The sequence below is a fragment of the Urocitellus parryii genome, chromosome 13 (genome assembly GCF_045843805.1).
Source record: "Urocitellus parryii isolate mUroPar1 chromosome 13, mUroPar1.hap1, whole genome shotgun sequence".
Lineage (NCBI taxonomy): Eukaryota > Metazoa > Chordata > Mammalia > Rodentia > Sciuridae > Urocitellus > Urocitellus parryii.
Window position 1 is genome coordinate 19,456,306 of NC_135543.1, and position 21,105 is coordinate 19,477,410.

At 38.8% G+C, this 21,105-nt stretch overlaps 1 protein-coding gene across 21 annotated transcripts in view; it reads left to right on the top strand.

Moving 5' to 3' along the window:
• The window catches only part of Tcf4 (transcription factor 4), a 346,839-nt gene that overhangs the window by 293,032 nt on the left and 32,702 nt on the right, over window positions 1–21,105 (top strand). For 17 of the 21 annotated variants that reach the window (XM_077792343.1, XM_077792352.1, XM_077792344.1 and 14 more), the window contains 5 exons: window positions 2,334–2,467; window positions 8,235–8,367; window positions 16,697–16,764; window positions 17,722–17,800; window positions 20,978–21,054. In XM_077792343.1, the coding sequence (XP_077648469.1) occupies window positions 2,334–2,467; window positions 8,235–8,367; window positions 16,697–16,764; window positions 17,722–17,800; window positions 20,978–21,054 (491 nt within the window). The remainder of the gene's footprint in view (window positions 1–2,333; window positions 2,468–8,234; window positions 8,368–16,696; window positions 16,765–17,721; window positions 17,801–20,977; window positions 21,055–21,105) is intronic. The other 4 variants (XM_077792346.1, XM_077792349.1, XM_026409957.2 and 1 more) reach the window with 1 other exon arrangement.

Sequence of the window (21,105 nt, forward strand, 5' to 3'; positions counted from 1 at the left end):
GTGTCAACTCAGGGATTCATCACTCCAAGTAGATTTTCATTGAGGAAAGTGACAGATTTCTTTGATCTGCCTGAAAAGTGTCTTGCTTGAACTATGCATGTTGTAGGGGAGTCCAGGTAGATCGAAACAGGAGGTGCCTTTTCGTAGCAACCCACACAAAATGTGGGGAGCAAATTTGTTCTTCTGCATATGAACACCCACCCCCCCCAAAAAAAACAACAGAAAACTGAGTTGACATTTATGATGAGCACAATTAATTTGCACGCATCTAATTCTATTCTTCAAAACAACATTATGCCAAGATCATGGGATGTGATAAATATTAATTTACTGTGAAAAGCATAATTTATGTAAAATGTGTATTTATATAAGTCTGCACTGAGTAGAACATTCTGCGTTAACAATCCTGAATGTACTGCCCCCATGCATCACACTGTCAGAATGTTTCAAAAGGCTCTTATTCAATGACATATATTCTCAATTTATTTGTCAAATGTGCCTTCTATTTAAAATGTTAGTGGTCTTCAACTTCATATTTGAATTTAGGGTGACATTTAAACTTCTGTAATCTGAGGACTCCGTCTAAAGCACATTGAATGATAACTCCTTAAAATTCCTGTGTTTTATATGACAAATCAGGAAAGGTGGCATCACGCGTGATCCTGTCTCACACCAGCTTCCTTCAATAGAGGGATGCAATGGTACCCTGAGAATTTAGTGGTTAAAATTATGCAATTAAGGCAAAAGATATTCGGAGATTGTCTAAGGCATATTTTAAACTTACTACTGTGGCCTCTTTATTTTTAACTTTAATTTCCATCTCCTCATTAAAACTCTAAAAGTTGTCAAAAATCACAGACAGGATTTTGCTTCTTGGTTCTTGAAGAAAGAAATCTACCATCTCTTCCTGTCTGTTCTGAAACTTGTCCCATCCTAAGATTCAAACTTCTGGGTTTAAACACTCAGTGAAAATCAGCTTCATGAAATACATTATCAGACTTAACTTGCCTATTACCTAAATTTTTAAAAGGATTTGTTAAATAAAATGTTATGGGGAAATAACCATATTTCTGAGAACCAATTCTTGCTATCCATTTAGTACCCAGCTGATTTCCTGGTCTATATCCAGCACTTAATAATTTTTGTTTAACTATTGAAAGAATAGAAACCATGTATAAGGTCAGGGAATGGAAAGAATCTGTAGGACTGTTCTTAATCTGGTGTTCACAAAAGATTAATTTCATTGTAAAAGATATTCACATAGTTGCCATATAGTTTGAAACCTCCTTTTTGTTAATTTTTTTATTTATATATAACAACGGAATGCATTACAATTCTTATTACACATATAGAGCACAATTTTTCATATCTCTGGTTGTATGCAAAGTATATTCACACCAATTCGCGTCTTCATACATGTACTTTGGATAATGATGATCATCACATTCCACTATCATTTCTAACCCCATATCTCCTCCCTTCCCCTCCCACCCCTCTGCCCTGTCTAAAGTTCATCTACTCTTCCCATGTTCTCTCTCCCTACCGCCGAATGATAAGCACAATTAATTTGCACACATCTAATTCTCTTCTACATTCGGCATTTAGTTGAAACCTCTTCTTAACTTATAAATAATTTTGTAAAATCCAGGGGTTCTCAAAATTCTCTATAGCATCGTATCTACCTCATGATATGATTCTACTCTTTGAATTGCTACTAAAGGTTGAAGACAGCTGTATACCTCTATAACAATAAAAACAACCATAACCTAGAGTCCTCTTCCCTACATATCATAATATAATTATAATATCAATTCTATTATGAATGTTACAAAAATAAAATCAAACCTTTTCAATCAGATGCTTTTTTTTTTTTTTTACTTATTTCATTGTAGGCTTTTAAAACTTGTAAACGTACCATCTCTATAATGTCTCAAGTATTTTATTTTTACCTCAAAGTTCAGGAGCAATTTAATTTTGTAGTTGATTTTTATTAAAAAAAAAAAAAAGTTGGGGGCATTGGTCAGAGATTTGTAAGAAATGTTTCTCCAGCATTCATTACCTTGCTGACTTAACGTAATGCTGCTGTAGAAACATGCTCTTTTACAGTTGAGCTCTTACTAAGAGCACTAACTTTGTGAAATGTTTCTGTTTGTTTGATAATGCAGAGCCTCTCGGGGGTGAAAATAATGATGACTGTCTTCTGATGTAATTAGCTAACCAACACCAAGATGAATACACAACAGGCGGTCATTTTCAAGTATATGAAAAACCCCTATTCTATAAGGCAAGGCTGAATGCCTCAGAAAAGTCATGGTTTCCTTTGTTCTTTACAGATGGCCATCACAGCAGTGACCCTTGGAGCTCCTCCAGTGGGATGAGTCAGCCTGGCTACGGAGGCATGTTGGGCAATTCTTCTCATATTCCACAGTCTAGCAGCTACTGCAGCCTGCATCCACATGAGCGTTTGGTAAGGTGGACTTTTGCAGGGATGGGGGGAACAGGGCTCCTGTGCGAAACCTCAGCTCTGTCTTCTCATGGGTGTGCACAGGACTCTGCAAATAAATGCAGTCTCGGCACATTCCCATTATTCTTACTGTTGTATGTTTTTCTGATGGAGACCTGACAGTCAGGTTACCTTTGGAAGCCCTCTAGATCCTCTTTGTCATTGTCCTCTTGTTTATTGTATTTCAATCTGTGCTTTCCTTATCATAGCCTCAGTTTCTTTTGGTAAGGACACACAATCTATTCAAGTGACAGGATTTCAGCTGTGGTTCCTTTTCCTGTTTTGGTTCTCTGAGCTTTTCTAAGATATTCATCAGAGGACAGGGCCACTCAGTGACTTTGGAGTAGCTTGTATGCATCACATATGGGCATTTCCATGTCAACTTTGACCTGCCGTGGAGCATGCAAAGGAAAGACTTTGTATTTTCCAGGTACTCTCATCCCTCCTAAAAAGAAATCTATTTATCCTAAGGAAGCAACTCAAATGACTGTTTATAGACTGAAAAATTACCACAGCCCAGAATCCACTTAGGAATTTAAGTCTACCATTAAGTGAAACAGAAGAGTCTTGGTTATGAATTAGTTTGGGGGTGCAAATCAGATGGGGCTCAAGTCCCTTGTGCAGTGATTTAGTGTTAAAAAAAAAATGTCTGGACCTCAAATCTACCAATGCAAAAGGACCTGGCCAGTCCTGGTGCAAGTGGTGCTTGCCTCACTTCTCTTTCTGTCCCAGTTTGCACATTTTGTTCTCCTCATGTCCACATTTATGATTTTTCCTCTGATTTTTGTGGTCTTTCCTCTTGTGTTTAACTGCTTCACAGAGCGAAAAGGGGCCTTACATTCTACTCTCACAACCATAAAGACTCTAGAAGTTTATACTTCTGATCTCCTTGGATGTGCATATTTAATTAGTCCTAGGGATGGAGGCATCACATGGTCGATTAGCCTACGCATTCCTGAGGGGCCAATGGTAGAGAAGGAATTGGCCTTTTTGTCTCCTCTCCCAAGTTCAAGTGTGTAAATCACAAACTGTCTCACATTTTAGCCCATTTTCAGTAAAGAGCAGATGATTGGCTTTCAAATTTCCTCTTCTCCCACCTCCTACATAGAGGTATTGGAGAAATATTAACTATTATTATACTAGAATTTCTTTTGGCTCTCATTTTTACTTCTCCACTATCATTTTCCACTTCTCTAGGAACCCATGAGCAAACCTAGCAAAGTTTTGATTACACATAGAAGTTGGGAGCCCTCTCTTCGTATGTTGGAATTTCCATCTTCTGAAAAAGCCGTCTATTTGATGTTTGTTCTCTTTCTTTCCTGTAATTTTTTTTCTTTCATTTCCTGTCATGATCTAGAGTTTTTGCAGTAGGTGATTTCATTTTAAAACCCAGTTGACTCCATGGCTTGGGGAGGGGTATCTTTAAAATACGCTCACATGCACCAAAAGTGTAATTTCAAAATAGAAACCAACTACGAAAACGTTTTAGTGACCCCAAACAATATTACCCACCAGGAAGAAAGATCATTTTGAAGAAACAACCCTAAAGACTGCATGAGAAGTCAAATTTGCAATGTCACTTGTCCATCACAGAGCACAAGGTTTTCCTTCTTAACCTGATCAGTTAGCAGGTTTCAGAGAGTAAGGTTTTGTCTTAAAGAGTAAATGAATAAAGTTTATGGGAAGATATTTTACTGAGTTTCCCCACTGAGAGTGGATCTGTTGAATTATATACTAGTTGTCATTGTAATTTCAGTATTTCACCATATGAAAATCTCTTGGTGAAGTGACTTAGAGAATCTGATGCTGACTGAGAATAATTTGAATATACCGGTGGCAGTCAGTGTCTTTTCACTTGAAAATAGAAATAGTTCCTTATGATTTTAGTCTGTAGCATTTGCCTAGTCTCATTCTGAATAAAGGGATGGTGGAAGAAAGAGAACTTTCTCCGGATTATGTTGGGGATAATTTGACCACATATATATTATCTCTAAAGGTAAAATGTTTTAGAGACATTATTGCCATCATCACTTTATGCCATGTTATGATAGAATGTGTAATTACAAAGCTCGAAGTCCACGTGTTTCAATAGTGATTGTCAAGTCCTATTTTAAGCCTTTAAATCCCCTTTACAGCATCAGCCTGTGCCACAGGAGCCCACAGCTGATCACTATTGTCGCAGATGCACACACAAAATCACCCAGATGAATGGAGTTTGTGGTTAAGCTTTGGAATGGGTTGTTGCAGAAGATTTAAGTTTGGAGTGACTTGGCAGAGTTTTTTTAAAAAAAAATAGGATGGAGTCCTCACTGTCTGGCATAGTCTCTGCCCTGCAGAGTGAAATAATGGAGGAGATTTAAAATTTTAATATGATGAAATTTCTATTGTCTTTTACTTTTTGTAACATAAATCATTTGACCCAGTGTTTCTCAATTAGGAGTGATTTTGGCCCTCTGGGAACCTTTGGCAATGTCTGGGGACATTTTTGTTGTTGTAGCTAGGAGGTAGGTGCTACTGCAATCTAGTGGGTAGAAGCCAGAGTTGTGGTAAATGTGATGCACAGGAGACCAGCATGGAAGGTCAATAATGCCAAGGCCATGGAACCCTACCTTAGCCCAAAACATGATTTTATTTCTTAATATGAGCTACCAGTATTATATTTTTGTAATTTTTAGTTTATCAACCCATAAGTTGATTAAAAAAAAAAATCACCAAGCAAACATTTCCAACACTTGCTCTGTCAGTAGATTCTAAATACATGATCATGGGTATCAGAAGTAGAAAGAGCTGGGCGCGGTGGTGCACAACTGTAATCCCAGAGGCTCAGGAGGCTGAGATTGGAGGATGGCAAGTTCAAAGCCAGCCTCAGCAATGGTGAGGTGCTAAGCGGTTCAGTGAGACCTTGTATCTAAACAAAATACAAAATAGGGCTGGGGATGTGGCTCAGTGGTTGAGTGCCCCCTGAGTTCCATCCTCGGTACCATAAAAAAAAAAAAGTAAAAAATAAACAGTGGGCTTGGAAAGCCACAAGCATTCCCTTTATCATGTGCCCCTTGTGCCTTCGTAGCCAGCCGAACAGACAGTAATAGATGGACGAAGAGACTAAGAGAACCTCTTAGAGTTGATCTCTAAATCCTCTAAAAGAGACGTTACTCTCATATCACTAATGGTCTCTGTGGTGTGTTTATTATGTCTCTGAGTGACAGTAGTTTTCAAGATACTTTCACTGAGAAGTAATCTAGTCATAAATCTCATTAATTTCTCTCAGCATCTAATTTTCTGAATCTCTAAAAATAACTGATTTAACAGGATTGCATTGGTTTCCCCTATTAAAAATCTGTGGGGATTAATTCTTCTTTTTATTCTCTGAATTCAGTGGTAACCCTTTGTGTGTCAAATCACTGTCCATTTTATATAAAGGTCAAGGGGTCCAAAATCTCACTGATAAAATTTCCCTGTGTCCTCTTCTGATTATAATGTTATTTAATATTTTGTGTAATTCTATTCTTCTTTTTTAGGTTTTCACACACTTAGGACTGATTTATAGTTTGTCTCTTCTCCAAAATCTTAGCAAGGAATAGAGCTGTGTAGAAGTGAACTCACACCATCTCATTTTCTTTTTTTATTTCTTTTTCCACATTGTTCCTTTATACTTTATTATAGTCTTTAGCCCTACAGCATAAGTAACTCTAACCTTGCTCTTTCAAGATTGGTGTCCCTTGGCCTGCCTAGTTTTCAGGTTAGCTTTGCTGCAGAACGGGCCCACTTTATTATTCTTAGAGAAAATTCCATGGACTACTTAGGAAATTCAAGTGTCACGTAAAACGGAGTTTAACAGGTAGCCTAAGGAATTTTTTGTTCAGGGAAAGAGTCCATGAACTGTAAAAGCTCAAAAGGCACACTCAGGAACTTAGAGCAGTTTAAGCTTACCCTATGTATTCTTTCTCTGAAATCTTTTTTTTTTTTCTTATTTCTTTTAACCAAGGATTAAACTCAGGGACAATTAACCACTGAGGCACATCCCCAGCCCTTTTTATTTAGACACGGGGTCTCGCTGAGTTGCTTAGACCCTCATTAAGTTGCTGAGGCTGGATTTGAACTTACAATCCTCCTGCCTTGACCTCCTGAGCTACTGGGATTATAGGCATGCATCACCATGCCTACTTCTCTAAAGTCTTTTAAGTTGGACTATTTTAGATGTGCAGGGGTAATATTTTCAAAGACATCCATGTATCATTGGTGAATCCAGCTCTAAAATGTAGATGGATTTTCTAGACCATTTAGTTTTCTCTCAAATACGCCATGATCTCAAGCTTTTGTTTATTAAACTGTGATAGCAAACTACTCCTTGAACCTACAGTGTCATTGTGTGTTAGCACTCAGCCATAAGTTGTGACATGCAGAGACCCCCAACCTCATTCTGTCTCCTTCAAGAGTTGGAAATGGACTTGAAAGAGCCTGAGTGACAGGCAACATAGGATTGAGCGTTAAATAGCACAGTTGCATTAGGAACTCCTAGAAGGGAAGAGACCATGGCAGAGCTAGAAGTCCTAAGGCAATCAATCAGTCTTCCAGGAAGAGCAGAACTCAGAGTGGTTCTCAAAATCAAGAGGGAACTACCAAGACACTAGATTCTCTCCTTCTGAGCAAATGTTGTACCCTTAAGCATCCCTGAATATCAGCATTATATTTGATCGCTAATTTAAAATTAAATAATTTTCACAGCATCTCCAATAATATTATAATCCATAGTCCTTGGAAGGATAATTACATACAAGGAAAAAGTTTATTTCATCTTAAATATTTTTCGTTTACAACACATTCAATACCTTTTTATCTTGAAAAGAAAAATAGGCTGGTGTGCCTTTGTAAATAACCATGAACCTTTAGTGATGTTCTCATTGGCAGATAGGCAGATTGTGTCTAATTTACTGCCTTACGGCCTCTGTGATCTGCCACAAGCAAAGACACATTTTGGACAACTAGTTTAGCAATCAAACTCAAAGCCCAGCCTTAAATCAAATTAATGCCTAAAATAACGTGAATTTCATAGTCATCCACATGGATAGGGTATACAAAGAAAGAATTCAAGTCAAAATCCATCATTCTCAGTTCAGATTGGCTCAGGTTCACTCAGGACAGCCACCGGGAGAGGCCTTTCCATGTTGATACTTGGGGAGAGAGATAAGCATAAGTGCTTTTTAAATTCTTGTCCTTCACTATTTTATTCTTGCTGCTGAGATTCAGAAGGATAATCCACTTTGACAGGAAGATTTGAAACTTTGCCATTTAGTGTTCAGAAGGTTTGATGAAGTATAATGTAAATCTGTGGCTCTTACTGTTTGTTTTATGTGTTATTTAGTGAAATCAGTTCAACTCTACCAATAGGCCATGAAAATAACAGGAGAAATGGTATTTTATGTGGCTGAAGTCTTGGAGATGATTTTGAACCATGACTTGTAGACTTAGAGATTGGGATCATTTTTCGGTGTCCTGTGTTGCCATGGTCCACCTCAACATTTGATGCAAACCCAAACCAACTGTGCTATCTGTGTATTTTGTTATTTGAAAAATGAAAGCTGTCAGGTCTAAGCAAGATGTGTGCTTACCTATTTTGAAATTCTGAAAGCTTATCTCCATTGCAGAATGGAGAGTTTTGAAAGAAGTATCAGAAAACGCACTCACTAAGTATCTTGTGATTGAATGTGGCTCCTTTCTCTCCTTTCTCTAGAGCTATCCATCACACTCCTCAGCAGACATCAATTCCAGTCTTCCTCCGATGTCCACTTTCCACCGTAGTGGCACAAACCACTACAGCACCTCCTCCTGCACGCCTCCTGCCAACGGGACGGACAGTATCATGGGTGAGTCCGCATCAGGGTTGATAATGCCATGCCGGGCGCTCTTTACCCATAGAACTGAACAGCAGGCAAGCGACAGACACTTGTCACCCAACAGAATGGACAGACAAGTGAATCAAACAGAAATAATCACTGGCTTGATCATAGCCATGGTTTTGGTCCTAAGAAACTGAAATCTGGCTTCTTTGTCTATTAGAAGACATTACGTTTAACAAGGGTTTAAGTGAACAAAGTGAACCCCTCTTAAGACCAGCCATGGAAGACAGGTAAGAAAGGGGCCGGAATAACTCTTAACAGTTGTCATTTGCCACTTCCCAGATCCATTTCTCTGCTAAGTCCTTAGCCATGACGGTGACACCCTCCTCCTGTGAAATGGCTCAGGTGACTCTTGATAGCGAGGTGCGCTCAGGCCTCTGGAGAATGTGGCATGATGGAGTGCTTCCGGCAGGAGAGAGAGAAGATGGCTGGCATTAGAAGGCCAGAAAGGACTGGCTACTCCTCTGTATTGAGTTAAGGGCCAAGAAGATTGTCCCTGATTGTCATGACTTGCCTTGTGGTCCTCGCCTGCAAGTACTCTCCTCCTGAGGGAAAATCTAGGCAGGGGGTCCCGCTACCCTAGAGGGAGGCAGCTGCCACTCCTGGATCTGCCCCGACGGCTTCCATCCACATGGGCAGCGAGCTCCACCTTGGCGTTACCTGCCCTCCTTGAAACCTGACGTCCTTGGCCACTACTCCCTCTGGTTCTAGTTCAGTCCACACTTCCCTTGGCCTCATGATCATTCCCAGAGGGTCACTAATGAGAATACTCTAGAATCTGTTTTTGAGAGAACATTGTGTGACAGAATAATGCTGCTATTTATCCTTCTTAGTTCTTGAAAGTTTTTTCCTTTTTTTTTTTTTTTTTGATGGTCTGTAGAACTTTTGGAAGTGATGTGAATCACTTATGTGGGAGCGTTTTTTGATGAAGGAGATGCATTTTGAAATGTTGCAAATATAATTTCTGCCTAAATAATACCTTCTCTGCTTATTCGGTAAATTATTTCACTCTTGGGGTGATCCATCTAGCAGCCCTCCACGATCATGCCTCACGGAGAAGCCGGTTTAGGAAAGAGTTTCCATTTCCGTGACTTAATAATAAAACTTCTAGGAGTATGTTACACCATTTTGACCTTGGAGAGCTCTGGACAGAGGTCACATGGGGAAGTTTCTTAGCTCTCAGTGCACTTTTGGCAGATTTGAAAAACAAGAAGAAAGAAAAGTGCAGAACTGAAAGAGAGAGAAAAGCATATTTCACTTCAGTGTGGTTTGACAAATGGAAAGCCCCTTTCTGCTGTCATGAGATCTGGTTATAAAGGAGAATGACCAGTCATTCATCCTCTTACATGACAGATTTCCTGTCTACTTGTGGTTTGAGTAATTTTCTTTTTTAGGAAGGTATGAAGGTGGAGCAGACCCTTGAGTTGAGGAATACATACTTAGGCTCTGTTAAAAAAAAAAAAAAGTAGATTAATCTGCAAAACAATCTTCCTGGTGGGAAAGGCACTATGACTTAGGAAGAAAGAGATATTATGCGATCATGTAAATCATCCTTAGTGAGCTCTGGGCAGCTTAGCCACAGGCACAGTGGGAGTGAGATCTACTTGGTTTCAGCTGGTGCCTCATCATGAGCTTGTCAGTGCCCAGGACTGTCCTCTCAGTGGGTCTGGGTCCAGTGGAGCCATGTGTGGCTTCTGCATTTTTAGTGTGGCTTCAACTTGTTAGAGACTACAGAACCCTGCTAAGGGTCTAGAAAGTAATAAAAGAGATCTAATTTGAAAAGAGAAAAGTATAGAGTTTTTGAAAGCCAGAAAAGGAATTTTTAGGAAATTTATTACATGAAATAGCTCACAATAATGCATGTACTTGTCAAAATCCATTAGCAGAATATGAAAAAGTTTATAATCTTTTAGGATGTAAGTAGCTATGACAGTTCAACTTTTTGGAGGAATAGGCTACCATTAATTTGCGTAAATGCAGAAAGCACTTTAAGGTTCCTAGAATTCTAGAAAGTTCTCCCTTAAAAATAGCATGTCTTCCAATTCTTTATGTACAAAGAAAATTTAAGGATGATGATAAGCCTTCGTACTTCGCAGTGTTCCCAAGGATCATGTTTCTTCCCACTTCAGTTTTCTTAGACTTCAGTTTGGTTTTTAGTGGGTGGTTGAAGGCAGCAATGGCACCATGTCTGTATGACAAGAAAAGAAGCTTTCTCTTCTGGTGTTAGTGATACTTCACTAACAAACTGTATGGATTAATAGGATACATCTGTAGACTTTTGAAAATATTTGGCGTACATTCACTCATTCTGAAATGCAGGAAATAAAGAAATATTACGTTGCCTATATCTCAAAGAACAAACAGAGCTAATTAAATAATTGGTAAATAGGGAACACATAGCCTGACACATGTTTGAGATTACACACATGATTCTGTAGAAAATAACTGTAAGCAATACTAATGCCATAAGAATGGGGCTCAAACACTAACACATGGATGTCACATTTTTCAAGTTTTCTTGGTAAAAAGTTGCAAGGCAGTGCGATCCTTTTGAATGCACAGCGTCGATGTCTCAAGAAGTGGCCTTCTCAATTCAGAAGACCAGGTCTGCGTCTCAGTTTCAGGTAGCAGTGTGCTTCTTAGTGGTCAGCAGTTGTCCTGAAATGAGAGTAGTCTAGCCCAGGCCTATGGAGTGAGACTGAAGCTCTGGAGCCATCAGACAGTAACCTCTCTGGAACTGCACACCGAATTCTTGTCCATCTTATGCATTTCACAGAGGGAAAGAGATCACTGAGGTTTGGGGTAGTTTGTTATTTGTTTTGCTTAGAAGAAGTGACCATTGTTTCGTGGTTTTATTTTTCTCTTGTCTTTTAATCCCCAGTATTGTTTTTTTGAGAAACCTTTAGGAAGTAATCAAACTTAGATTATATTAATGAGAGGGTTTTATTTTTAAATGATGCATTCATTCATGAATCAATGAGAGAATTAAAGACTGAAATATTTTATTTGTGACATGCAGTCTACTCTCAAACCTTGTTAGCAAACTCTAGAGATGATTTTACCCATTTCTGAATTGAAAGAGGGTCTTAAGTACCCTGGAATTATATGAAAGTGATAGGTAGAACACAGCACAGATTCACAGTAGCTCAGCTGGTGTAGCGCCCCATTAAGGAGAGAAGCTTTTAGGTTACCAGCATTAGAGCCTTCAACTTGATTCCTAAAACCCTTCTAATGTTATGCTGCTGGTATATCTCAAAAGCAGAGTAGTCTAATTCCTGTGCATGTGAGCCTACAGACAGAGAAGGAAAGTTAATAAATTATTAGTACAAGCTAGAGAGAACAGAAATGACTACAGGAAAGTAGCCACGTGCATTTTGCTATCCACGTATTTCCTTCCTAACTGCCGTATGTAGCCCTTCCTGACCAGAAGTAAGAGGACCCTTGACCATAGTCCAGTCCACTGAAACTTTTCAAGCTGAGAGCCTCTGAGCACTCTCTCCAGCTCCCCACTGAGAGTTGCCATCTGTGTACATTCACAGAATGTACCCCTTGTGGCTTGGGGCTCAACATCCTCCCTTCCCCTTGGAAGGAATCGGGCATATAACTAACATAATGGATATAATAACTATTGTTGTTTTATTAGTCTTCCACTGGCCCGCTTCCTAATGCAAGATATTTCCTATGTTTTCAAAGCTCAAACCAAGTAGTGTTGAAGGAACAGACTACCAAGATTGATTTAATACACCATGTGCTGAAGATTACTCTGAACTATCCAGCTGGATCATGAATTAATCTGGCTAACAACTTTCACTTCTAATGACATGTTTGTATGACATGATGCATTTTAGGATGTGACTTTCTCGTGGAAACATTGTGTCCCTTTTCCCTGGAGGACCTGGTTTCACAGTCATTTTATGATTAGTCACATAACATCCACTTTGTATTTTACAAGGATCTTGAGCCTTCAGATACAGTTGGGTGATGACCAGGCACAGAGTAACAGAGTAATGTGAGTCGTATCCAGCAGCATCGTGTTGGGTGTTTGGTAGTTAGAGACCACCAAGGCAGAACAACAAGCCAGTCTCCTTTAAGTCCTCTTCACCGTTTCCTGCACATGGTCACAAGCGCGCCCCTCCCCACCCCCGTATTCATTCCTGGGAATCCTTCCTACTCCGTATTCCAGCATTGCAGACCATATTCGAGTTTTTCTTCTACAAATGCCATAGTAGCAGGAGTGCGGGAAACATTCCCCTTTTGCTCATCTTCACAGACAAGCTCAGGGCATTGTAATGCTGCTCCTACTGGTTTTATGACATAAGGGTCACTCGGACACAGTTCAGAGAAACTTCATGCTAAAGCAGTTGTCCTCGCTAAGGCAAACACACCACGGATTGCACTTCTTGTTCCTTTGATGTCTTCATGATGTTCCCGGCCTCAGGTTATGAGTGTGCAATAAAAGGGAAACACATTTTCCAAATTCTGATTTTTTTCAGAACTTGATCCCCAGGCACCACTCCTCCCAGGGTTTTGTTTCGGGTGTGTTCTGAAGGGAATTGCCACTTCCCCAAAGCCAAGGCCAAGACACAGGGTGGTCCAGCACGCAGCCCGGCTCCGAGGCCCTGCTTGCCGCTTCATCTTCCAGCCGGCCACAGCACCTGTGATCTGTCCCACTGAACAATTCTTGGGTGGCTGGCAGTGTGGAATCCTCCTACAAAATTACAGTTCCTCTTCATAACTGCTCATCTCCCATCCATATTTATCTTGCCACTCGATTCAGAGGCTGATTATTTTTTCTTTTGAGCAAGAGAAATCGATTAGAACCAAACAAATGCAAGGAATCCATACAGCCCTTCCCAAGTGAAGGCCATATTTCGGTGACAAGGGGCATTTGGGTAATTGCTGGTGATATAAGTTGACCAAAACTTAGGCTTGGAGAGTAATCAGGTACTGATATAGTAAAGCTGAAAATGTAAATTTGATACAGATTTTGCTAAACATGATTCATTTGTTTAAGGAGGAGGAGGAGGAGGAGGGGAAAAAATTGGACCATTTGAGATTAAAAGTATATTCCTTTTCTGATTCCGTATGCCCTTTGATATGTCCGTCAGACACAAAAAAGAGAAATCTCTTAAGAGAAGGACCCATTTCACTTAACATGTTCAGGGAATCTTGAACATGTGTCCCCTCCAGGGTGTCCTGGAACAGAACAAAAGGCATTCCCAGGGAGAGGGTGAACTGGCCCCAGTAAACTTCTTTGAAATTTAAGCCCTGGGGTTTGGCGGTCCAGCTGTTGCAAGGTAACATGGCCTCATGTTAAAAAATACTCTGTTCTTATAGTGACTTCCATGAGTAGCCTTTGTAGTTTTCTGAAACATTTTCATGACAAGATGAGGTAAGGAGATGGTTCTATTTCTGGTACTACTTCCTGAGTCTTAGTATCTCTGTTTATAAAACCAACACTAAGAGAAAGCTTAGTTAGAAAGGTGTACTGCTATAAGAAATCATAACAGGAATATCTTCTCTCTTCTAAAGTACAATTTTGTGTGATATATAATTTATTTTGTAAAATTCTTTAAATTATTTTTATTTGTTTTCAATTCTTCCTGTTTGGTTTCATGAATTTTCTTTTAAAAAAATTCATAATTCTCATTTTTAAATTGTTCAAAGGAAGAATTGATCTTTTAAAATTTAAGCCCTTTTGAAAACTACTTCTGTGGCAAATTTTTATCTGTAATTAAAACAGTAGCTTTTTTTTTTTTTTGGTGTAGGTTCTTTGTTAGATAAGGTGATCCCCCCCCCCCCATCCCCAGTGTGGCTCTAAACGTACACTTCATGAAGATCTGTATTCATATCAAACAGATATCACAAATTATTTTCATTGCTCACTCTAATTTTTTTTGGGGGGGTGAGGGGTACCAGGGATTGAACTCAGGGGCACACAACCACTGAGCCATATCCACAGCCATATTTTTTGTATGTTATTTAGAGACAGGGTCTCACCGAGTTGCTTAGCATCTCACCGTTGCTGAGGCTGGCTCTGAACTCAGGATCCACCTGCTTCAGCCTCCCTCCTCAGCCTCCCAAGCAGCTGGGATAATAATAAAAAGATAATGTTACTTACAGAGGAGGGAAAAGAAGACAATTTTCCTTTCCCAGATACCATGATAATAAATGCAAAATACTACTAGTGCTGTCTGTGTCTTCAGATCTTCATTATATTTTATTCAGAAATGCGTTTAGGTTTTAGTTTATTTGGGCATTAAGTCCTCTACTGCTGAGCTACATTCCCAGCCCTTTTGGCTTTATTTTTTATTTTGAGACAGGGTCTCACTAAGTTATTGAGAGGCCTAGCTGAATTGCTGAGACTGATCTCCGACTCTCCATCCTCCTGCCTCAGCCTCCCAAGTCACTGGGATTACACGCATGCACCACTGAGCTCCATGGCTGTGTTTAGTTTTTAAAGAACTTACACAGAAATTCTTCTCATTTTCTCACTAGATATAATTTCATTTATCTTTCATCTTATATTAAAAATTTGAATATGCTTGATTTCTGCTTAGATTTCTTCCACTAGCCCAGTTCTAGGATGCCATTCCCTGATTTCAAGAAATTTCTTACGTGTATGATCTTGAGTACTAATAACTCATGTAGTTTTAATATCATAAATTTGTGATATGTAAAAGAAGAGGTTTTCATTGAGTCTAATCATATTCACTTGATCATATTACCAGTTTCCTTTCATTATTTTAGTAATTCACAAATGAATATGTGTACAGGTCTTGTTAACCAAATAAACATGTATCAAAAGATGACGTGGACTGGGTTGTGACTCAGGGGTAGAACACTTGCCTCGCATGCATGAGGCACTGAGTTTGATCCTCAGAACCACATAAAAATAAATAAATAAAATAAAGATATTGTGTCCATCTACAACTAAAACAATATTTTTTTAAAAAAAAGATGATGGAACTGATGTGCAACATCTAAATATGTAAAAGTGAGAAGCAGAACTTAACTATGCTGAACAGAGGCCAGGAGAAATGAAATCAGGACCTGGAGAAGCACAGGATTTGACCCTTGAAGGTCTGGCTACACCGTTGCATGTTACAGGTCAGGGAGAGGATGAGGCCTGCCGGTCCCAAAAAGGTCTCTCTGGTTCACTGGTACAGCTGGGAAAATGTTTTAGATTACACAAGTGTGCGGTGAAATTCTGCTTAAGTCATAAGCATATTCGAGATTTCCTTTTTTCATTTCACCAAACAGTGAGAACATCTTCCCCTGGAAATTGCATAGGTTTTGTTTGAGTACTATGCCCCTTTGCTTGGATTGAAGCCTTAATACACACAACATGCCCCGAGTTCTAGGCATCGTTTTAATCCTCAGGGGCATTTTTAAAAAATGAGGGATCATCACATTATTGGCACCTGGGGGACTTGGCTTCTCTGCTTTGCCCACCCTGGCTCACCCATTTTACCATTTAGTCTTAAACTCAAGTTACCTTCAGAAGGTACATGTTAAATAGAGCTGGCTTTCATTTATACACTGGGGTATATGCCTTGTATTATACTATCCTTTGTTAATTCACTTTGTAGATAAAATATCAATGTTTAAGGTGGTAGAAAAGCTTTATGACTTATTTTATCTCTAGAATTTGAGAACATATTGACTTTTAGTAGCATAACAGTCAAATATTTTTTTAATGTGAACATGGATTTAAGTGTGTGAAAAACATGTTATTTAAAGTATTCAAAATATTTTCTCTCCTTGTTAGCTGGACCAGTTATAAATTCTTTTATTGTTGGTTTTGCTTCATTCAGCTGTGGAGCACTCAGAGGAAAACCCCATTTTGCTGGGTATCAGGTTTTTCTTTATTCGAAAAGAGGTGTAAATTATTCATAAAGGTAATTCAATTTGATATTTAAAAATATATAAAGAAAAGCTGGATTTGGGGGACTTGAGTGTCCTGGAAGTGCTGCCTACACCTTAGCAATATCCACCACATGTTGGCATGCGACTGGTCACCTGCAACCACTCCTAACCAGCAAGAGGGAAAGTAATAGCAACTAAAACACTTTGTCTTTAAACCAAGGTGTCAGGTTTATATTTTATCTGTAAAAAAAATGTAACATGAATATATTTGACATCTACCTCAGCAAACAAATTAATGCTAATTAAAGATTAATGTGTTGTAATTAGCATTAAAAATGCAATTAAATTGTGAGTAAATGGACCAGGAATAGAAAATTGTTAGACGTCTCACTGCCTGGTTTTCATATTCTGCCTTTTGTTTTTGCAGCAAATAGAGGAAGCGGGGCAGCAGGCAGCTCCCAGACTGGAGACGCTCTGGGGAAAGCACTTGCTTCGGTGAGGAAATATTGACTTTGGACTCCACGCATACCATTGTAGCAGGATGAACTTTAATCAGAAGTGGACATTTGGAATTTTAGAAAATGAATGGCAAATGTCTTTGATTTTTTGGAAAATGCTAGCTGTCCTGCATAATGATCATTGGAAAAGTTGAGGGGGCGCGGTTTTGTATCCTGTCCATGGCTGGTCTCTACCATCTTGTTTTCTCACAGTGTTGGCTAAGCTAGAGTGTTCACTTATTGATCTGGGGATATTCTCTGAGCCTTTCAGTTTCTAGATTTTCTATGTAGATTTCTTTTTATTTTCTAAAGTCATATGGTGCTCACTGACCTATAATGCTAGCTTTGCCAGGATAGTTTTAAAACACTTTGGAATAGGCATTTTTAAAAAATGAGGAATCATCACATTATTGGCACCTGGGGGACTTGGCTTCTCTGCTTTGCCCACCCACTACTAGGAAGACAGAATTAAATGGTTCTCTTCCTGGATGCTCCCCAGTGACAAAATGGCACACCTTATTTGACCGAGGAACTATACCTGATATTTTGGTCAAAAGCTAAACATTATCAGTTGCAAATGTAAGTGGAGGTTATCTCTGGTTGCTTTTTTCCTAACCATTGGGATTGTAAAATAAATCCAGCTTATATTAACATTGTGTCCTAAGTAAAAGTGCTTATTTAATCTGGGCCTTCTATAGCTTTGGAATCAGAATGCCCTAATTATAATGAAAGGCATTGGAGGTAAAACCTTAGAAATGATACTGTCTAACCTCTCATTTTGTAGAAGAAGGTGTTACATTTTGCATTTCAGAGTATTGGTACTATAGTTGATGCTTACATGTATTTGATAACTTGTAATATTTAAATGAATTGCATTGGTAGCTTTGTAGTTTTAAAAACTGTTAATTTTTATTCCTAATAAATGAAGGATTTTTTTTCTTTCTTACCATTTAAGATCTATTCTCCAGATCACACTAACAACAGCTTTTCATCAAATCCTTCAACTCCTGTTGGCTCTCCTCCTTCTCTCTCAGGTACTGTATCTTAAATCATATTTCATCCTAGTAACAATTTTTGAGAATGATTTCCCTTTTATACATTTGCTGTAGCAGATAGAAATTCACTCCCCTCCTCCACCCCCAAGCCAAAAACATCACAGACAAATAAAACAGGATGGGAGAGACAGATTACAATATGACAGTACATTTACGTCCAAAATCTTTCTTAAAAATTAGATGATCCTTTTAGACTACACAGGCACATGAAAAATTTATTTCTTAAACTTTTCTTAGCTCTGCCAAAGACTCCCAACAGCAGAATAATATATTCCAACAAAACATCTCAGATGGAAAAAACTTGGTTAATGTAATTGTAAATATGAATATAGACTATATAGTCATCAAATGTAGGCTACTTACACAGATCATTTCCTGTAGACATTTCAGCCTTTCCAAATTATTCCCTCTTTAAAATATGTGCCATTGGAATATTTGAGAGAAACTATAATTTTGTAAATAAATTGTGAAACAATTTTTTTTGGAGCATAAGAGATGTTTGCCTCTAAAATATAACAAATTAACATGAAATATGGCTTCAAAATGAATAATTATAAGTTGAAGGATATGTCAGTAAGTCATTTAACGTTTCAGAGATGCATTTAAAAGACTTAATATCTTTCCTGTTTAAGTGCATCTAGAAAATCTTACCTGATACCTGTCTCACCCTGGAAAAAGACAGATGGCTTCCAAACAAAACTAAATCACATGCATTCCTGACTGAAAACTGACAGTCAAGGGATCTAGTATGAATTGTAGTAGGTCAGTTTTCAGTAATCCACTGTAATCCATAGTGGATCCCTTGCCTAAAAGTTGCAGCCTCAAACCCTGTTTTATCCCCTATATGCAGTGTTCATATGGCCCATTATAAATTGGGTTCCCTGGTAGAGAATGGAAAGTTTCAGATTGTTGCAGAACTTTCCTAAGTAATGACTGCGACTAAGATGCGATTTCATATCAGCTATTTCCAAGCCCCCATGATAGGGGAGGGTCACAGAATAAGAAAAGGGATGGGTAACTGCATTCTGACATCCATGTGTCTAAAAAGGCCAAGTTGAAACTGAAAGAAATAAAGATAATCGTAAGAGGATCATGAAGTATTATTCCCCATGGCACAAATGGAAAGTGAAGTTCGGTGGTGTTGTACTCTTCTAGTTCTGCACCAGATTCTTAGGCTCTGAAAAATGATCTCTTATGCAGTGTCTAGAACCAGAGAAGGATTGGGTAGAAAGCACTCGAGGCCATAGGGATAGAGCATCTGAGTTGATGGAACGCCTCACTCCCCATTTCAAACAAAGCAACTCTAATTCCATGAGTTCTAATTTAGAAAAAACAAACAAGCAAGCAAACAATGTTCTCAGGTTTTAAACTGTAAGAACGACTAATTTAGTCTAATGCCCAGTTCTATGGATATGTGTACCAAGGCCCTTAGATGGGTGGTGTAGCTCAGTGGTAGAGCACTTTTGCCTAGAATGAGAGAGGCCCTGGGTTCAATTCCCACTATCCTTGAAAGGAAGGAAGGGAGGAAGGAAGAGAAGGAGGATGGGTGGGCAAGGGCAAGCAACTTGCCAAGGTTATGCCATTAGCGATAGATAGTAATGTCAGAGCTCCTACACTGTGGCTCTGCTTCTAGCTTATGGTGGGACCAGAAAGTCAGCATGCGTAATCTTTCAGGGGACTAGCACACGTGCCTGCAGCCTGTGCAGCCTGTTCTAGGTGGAAGGCACAGAAACAAGGCTGCAGATGCCACTTTCTGGGTCCTGGAAATGCATCCTGGGAAGACCACGTGCTGGGGAGAAAGAACTTTTATGAAGATATAAATAAGGGGACAGATTGCTATTTTCACACTGACGGCTCTGTCCAAATTCTGTCAAGAAAAGTAATTGAACAAAATATTCTATTTTTGTTTAGCATAAAAATACACAGGCATACCCAGAAAAGACAGGAAGAATGGATTTTGAAAGTGCTAACAGCATTGGGGCATGAGATTTCAGTGAGATCATAGCTATTAGTTTTTTCTTTTTTTGAATTATGTATTTTCTGAGCTTTGTACCCTAAATACATATTAAATTTAAAATTGGTTTTTTATTTATTTTGCAGGTTAGACATAGAATATGCATTCTTTTAATTTTTTTTTTTTTTAGTTGTTGATGGACACAATACCTGTACTTTTTTTTTTTTAATGTGTTTCCAAGGATAGAATGTAGTGCCTCACACATGATAGGCAAGTGCTCTACCACTGAGCTACAACCCCAGCCCATTCTAATAAGAATCTTTCTTTACCATCAGGTTTTGTGAATAGTAATATGTTTATTTTCTTCAAGAGAAAATATTAGTTGTTACTATTGAATGGAGTTTGAAAATTTCTGTTTAGTGGATTTTTTTCTAAGTCTAATTCTTTTTAAATGTTTCCAAGAGGCTCAGGGCTCTAAGTTTAATCCCCAGGTTCCCAGCCCCTCCCCCCCAAAAAATGTTCCTAAATAATCTCATTTCATAGGTCACTTTATATAGGTGTGGGTGTTTGTGTGTGTGTGTGTGTGTGTGTGTATGTGTGTCACAATACCTTTATTTATTTATTTTTATGTGGTACTGAGGATCAAAGTCAGTGCCTCACACATGCAAGGCAAATGCTCTACCACTGAGCTACAATGCCAACCCATAGATCATGTAAAACAAATAGCACAGGTGCTTTCCATTGATGAGGGGATTTTGGTTGAACATAAACTAGCCTTGCATAAAGATCTAACAGCCCCTCCTCCTGTGTACCCTTAAAAGTACTCTATAGTAACTGATTTCTTCTACCAGGAGCCTTTCCAGCTGAAATTAAGACTCCATTAAATGTTCTCTTCAAGAAAGAACTGAGGGTCCATGTAGAGTCTACATGTTTTACATTTCAAGGGTTTTCCTGGGCTAGGGAAGCAGCTCAGTGGCCTAATGTGCACATAGGCCCTGAGTTTACGCCCCAGCATGGCAAAAGAAAGGATGAAAGGAAGAAAGAAAATGTTTTGCTTGCACAGCATTCTGGTCTGAGAAGTTCACATGTAGTTACCTTATTGTTTAAGAGAACATCAGCATCAAAGGGCTATTTTTTAAAAATACATTCAGTTGATTATTAAGTTGATATGAATCTAATTTTAATTCTCATTGTACTATCAGCAGGCACTGCTGTTTGGTCAAGAAATGGAGGTCAGGCCTCATCATCTCCCAATTATGAAGGACCCTTGCACTCCTTGGTAAGTCTCATCTGCTTCTCTCCAGCCACTTTCCAATCCAGGTTTTCCTTT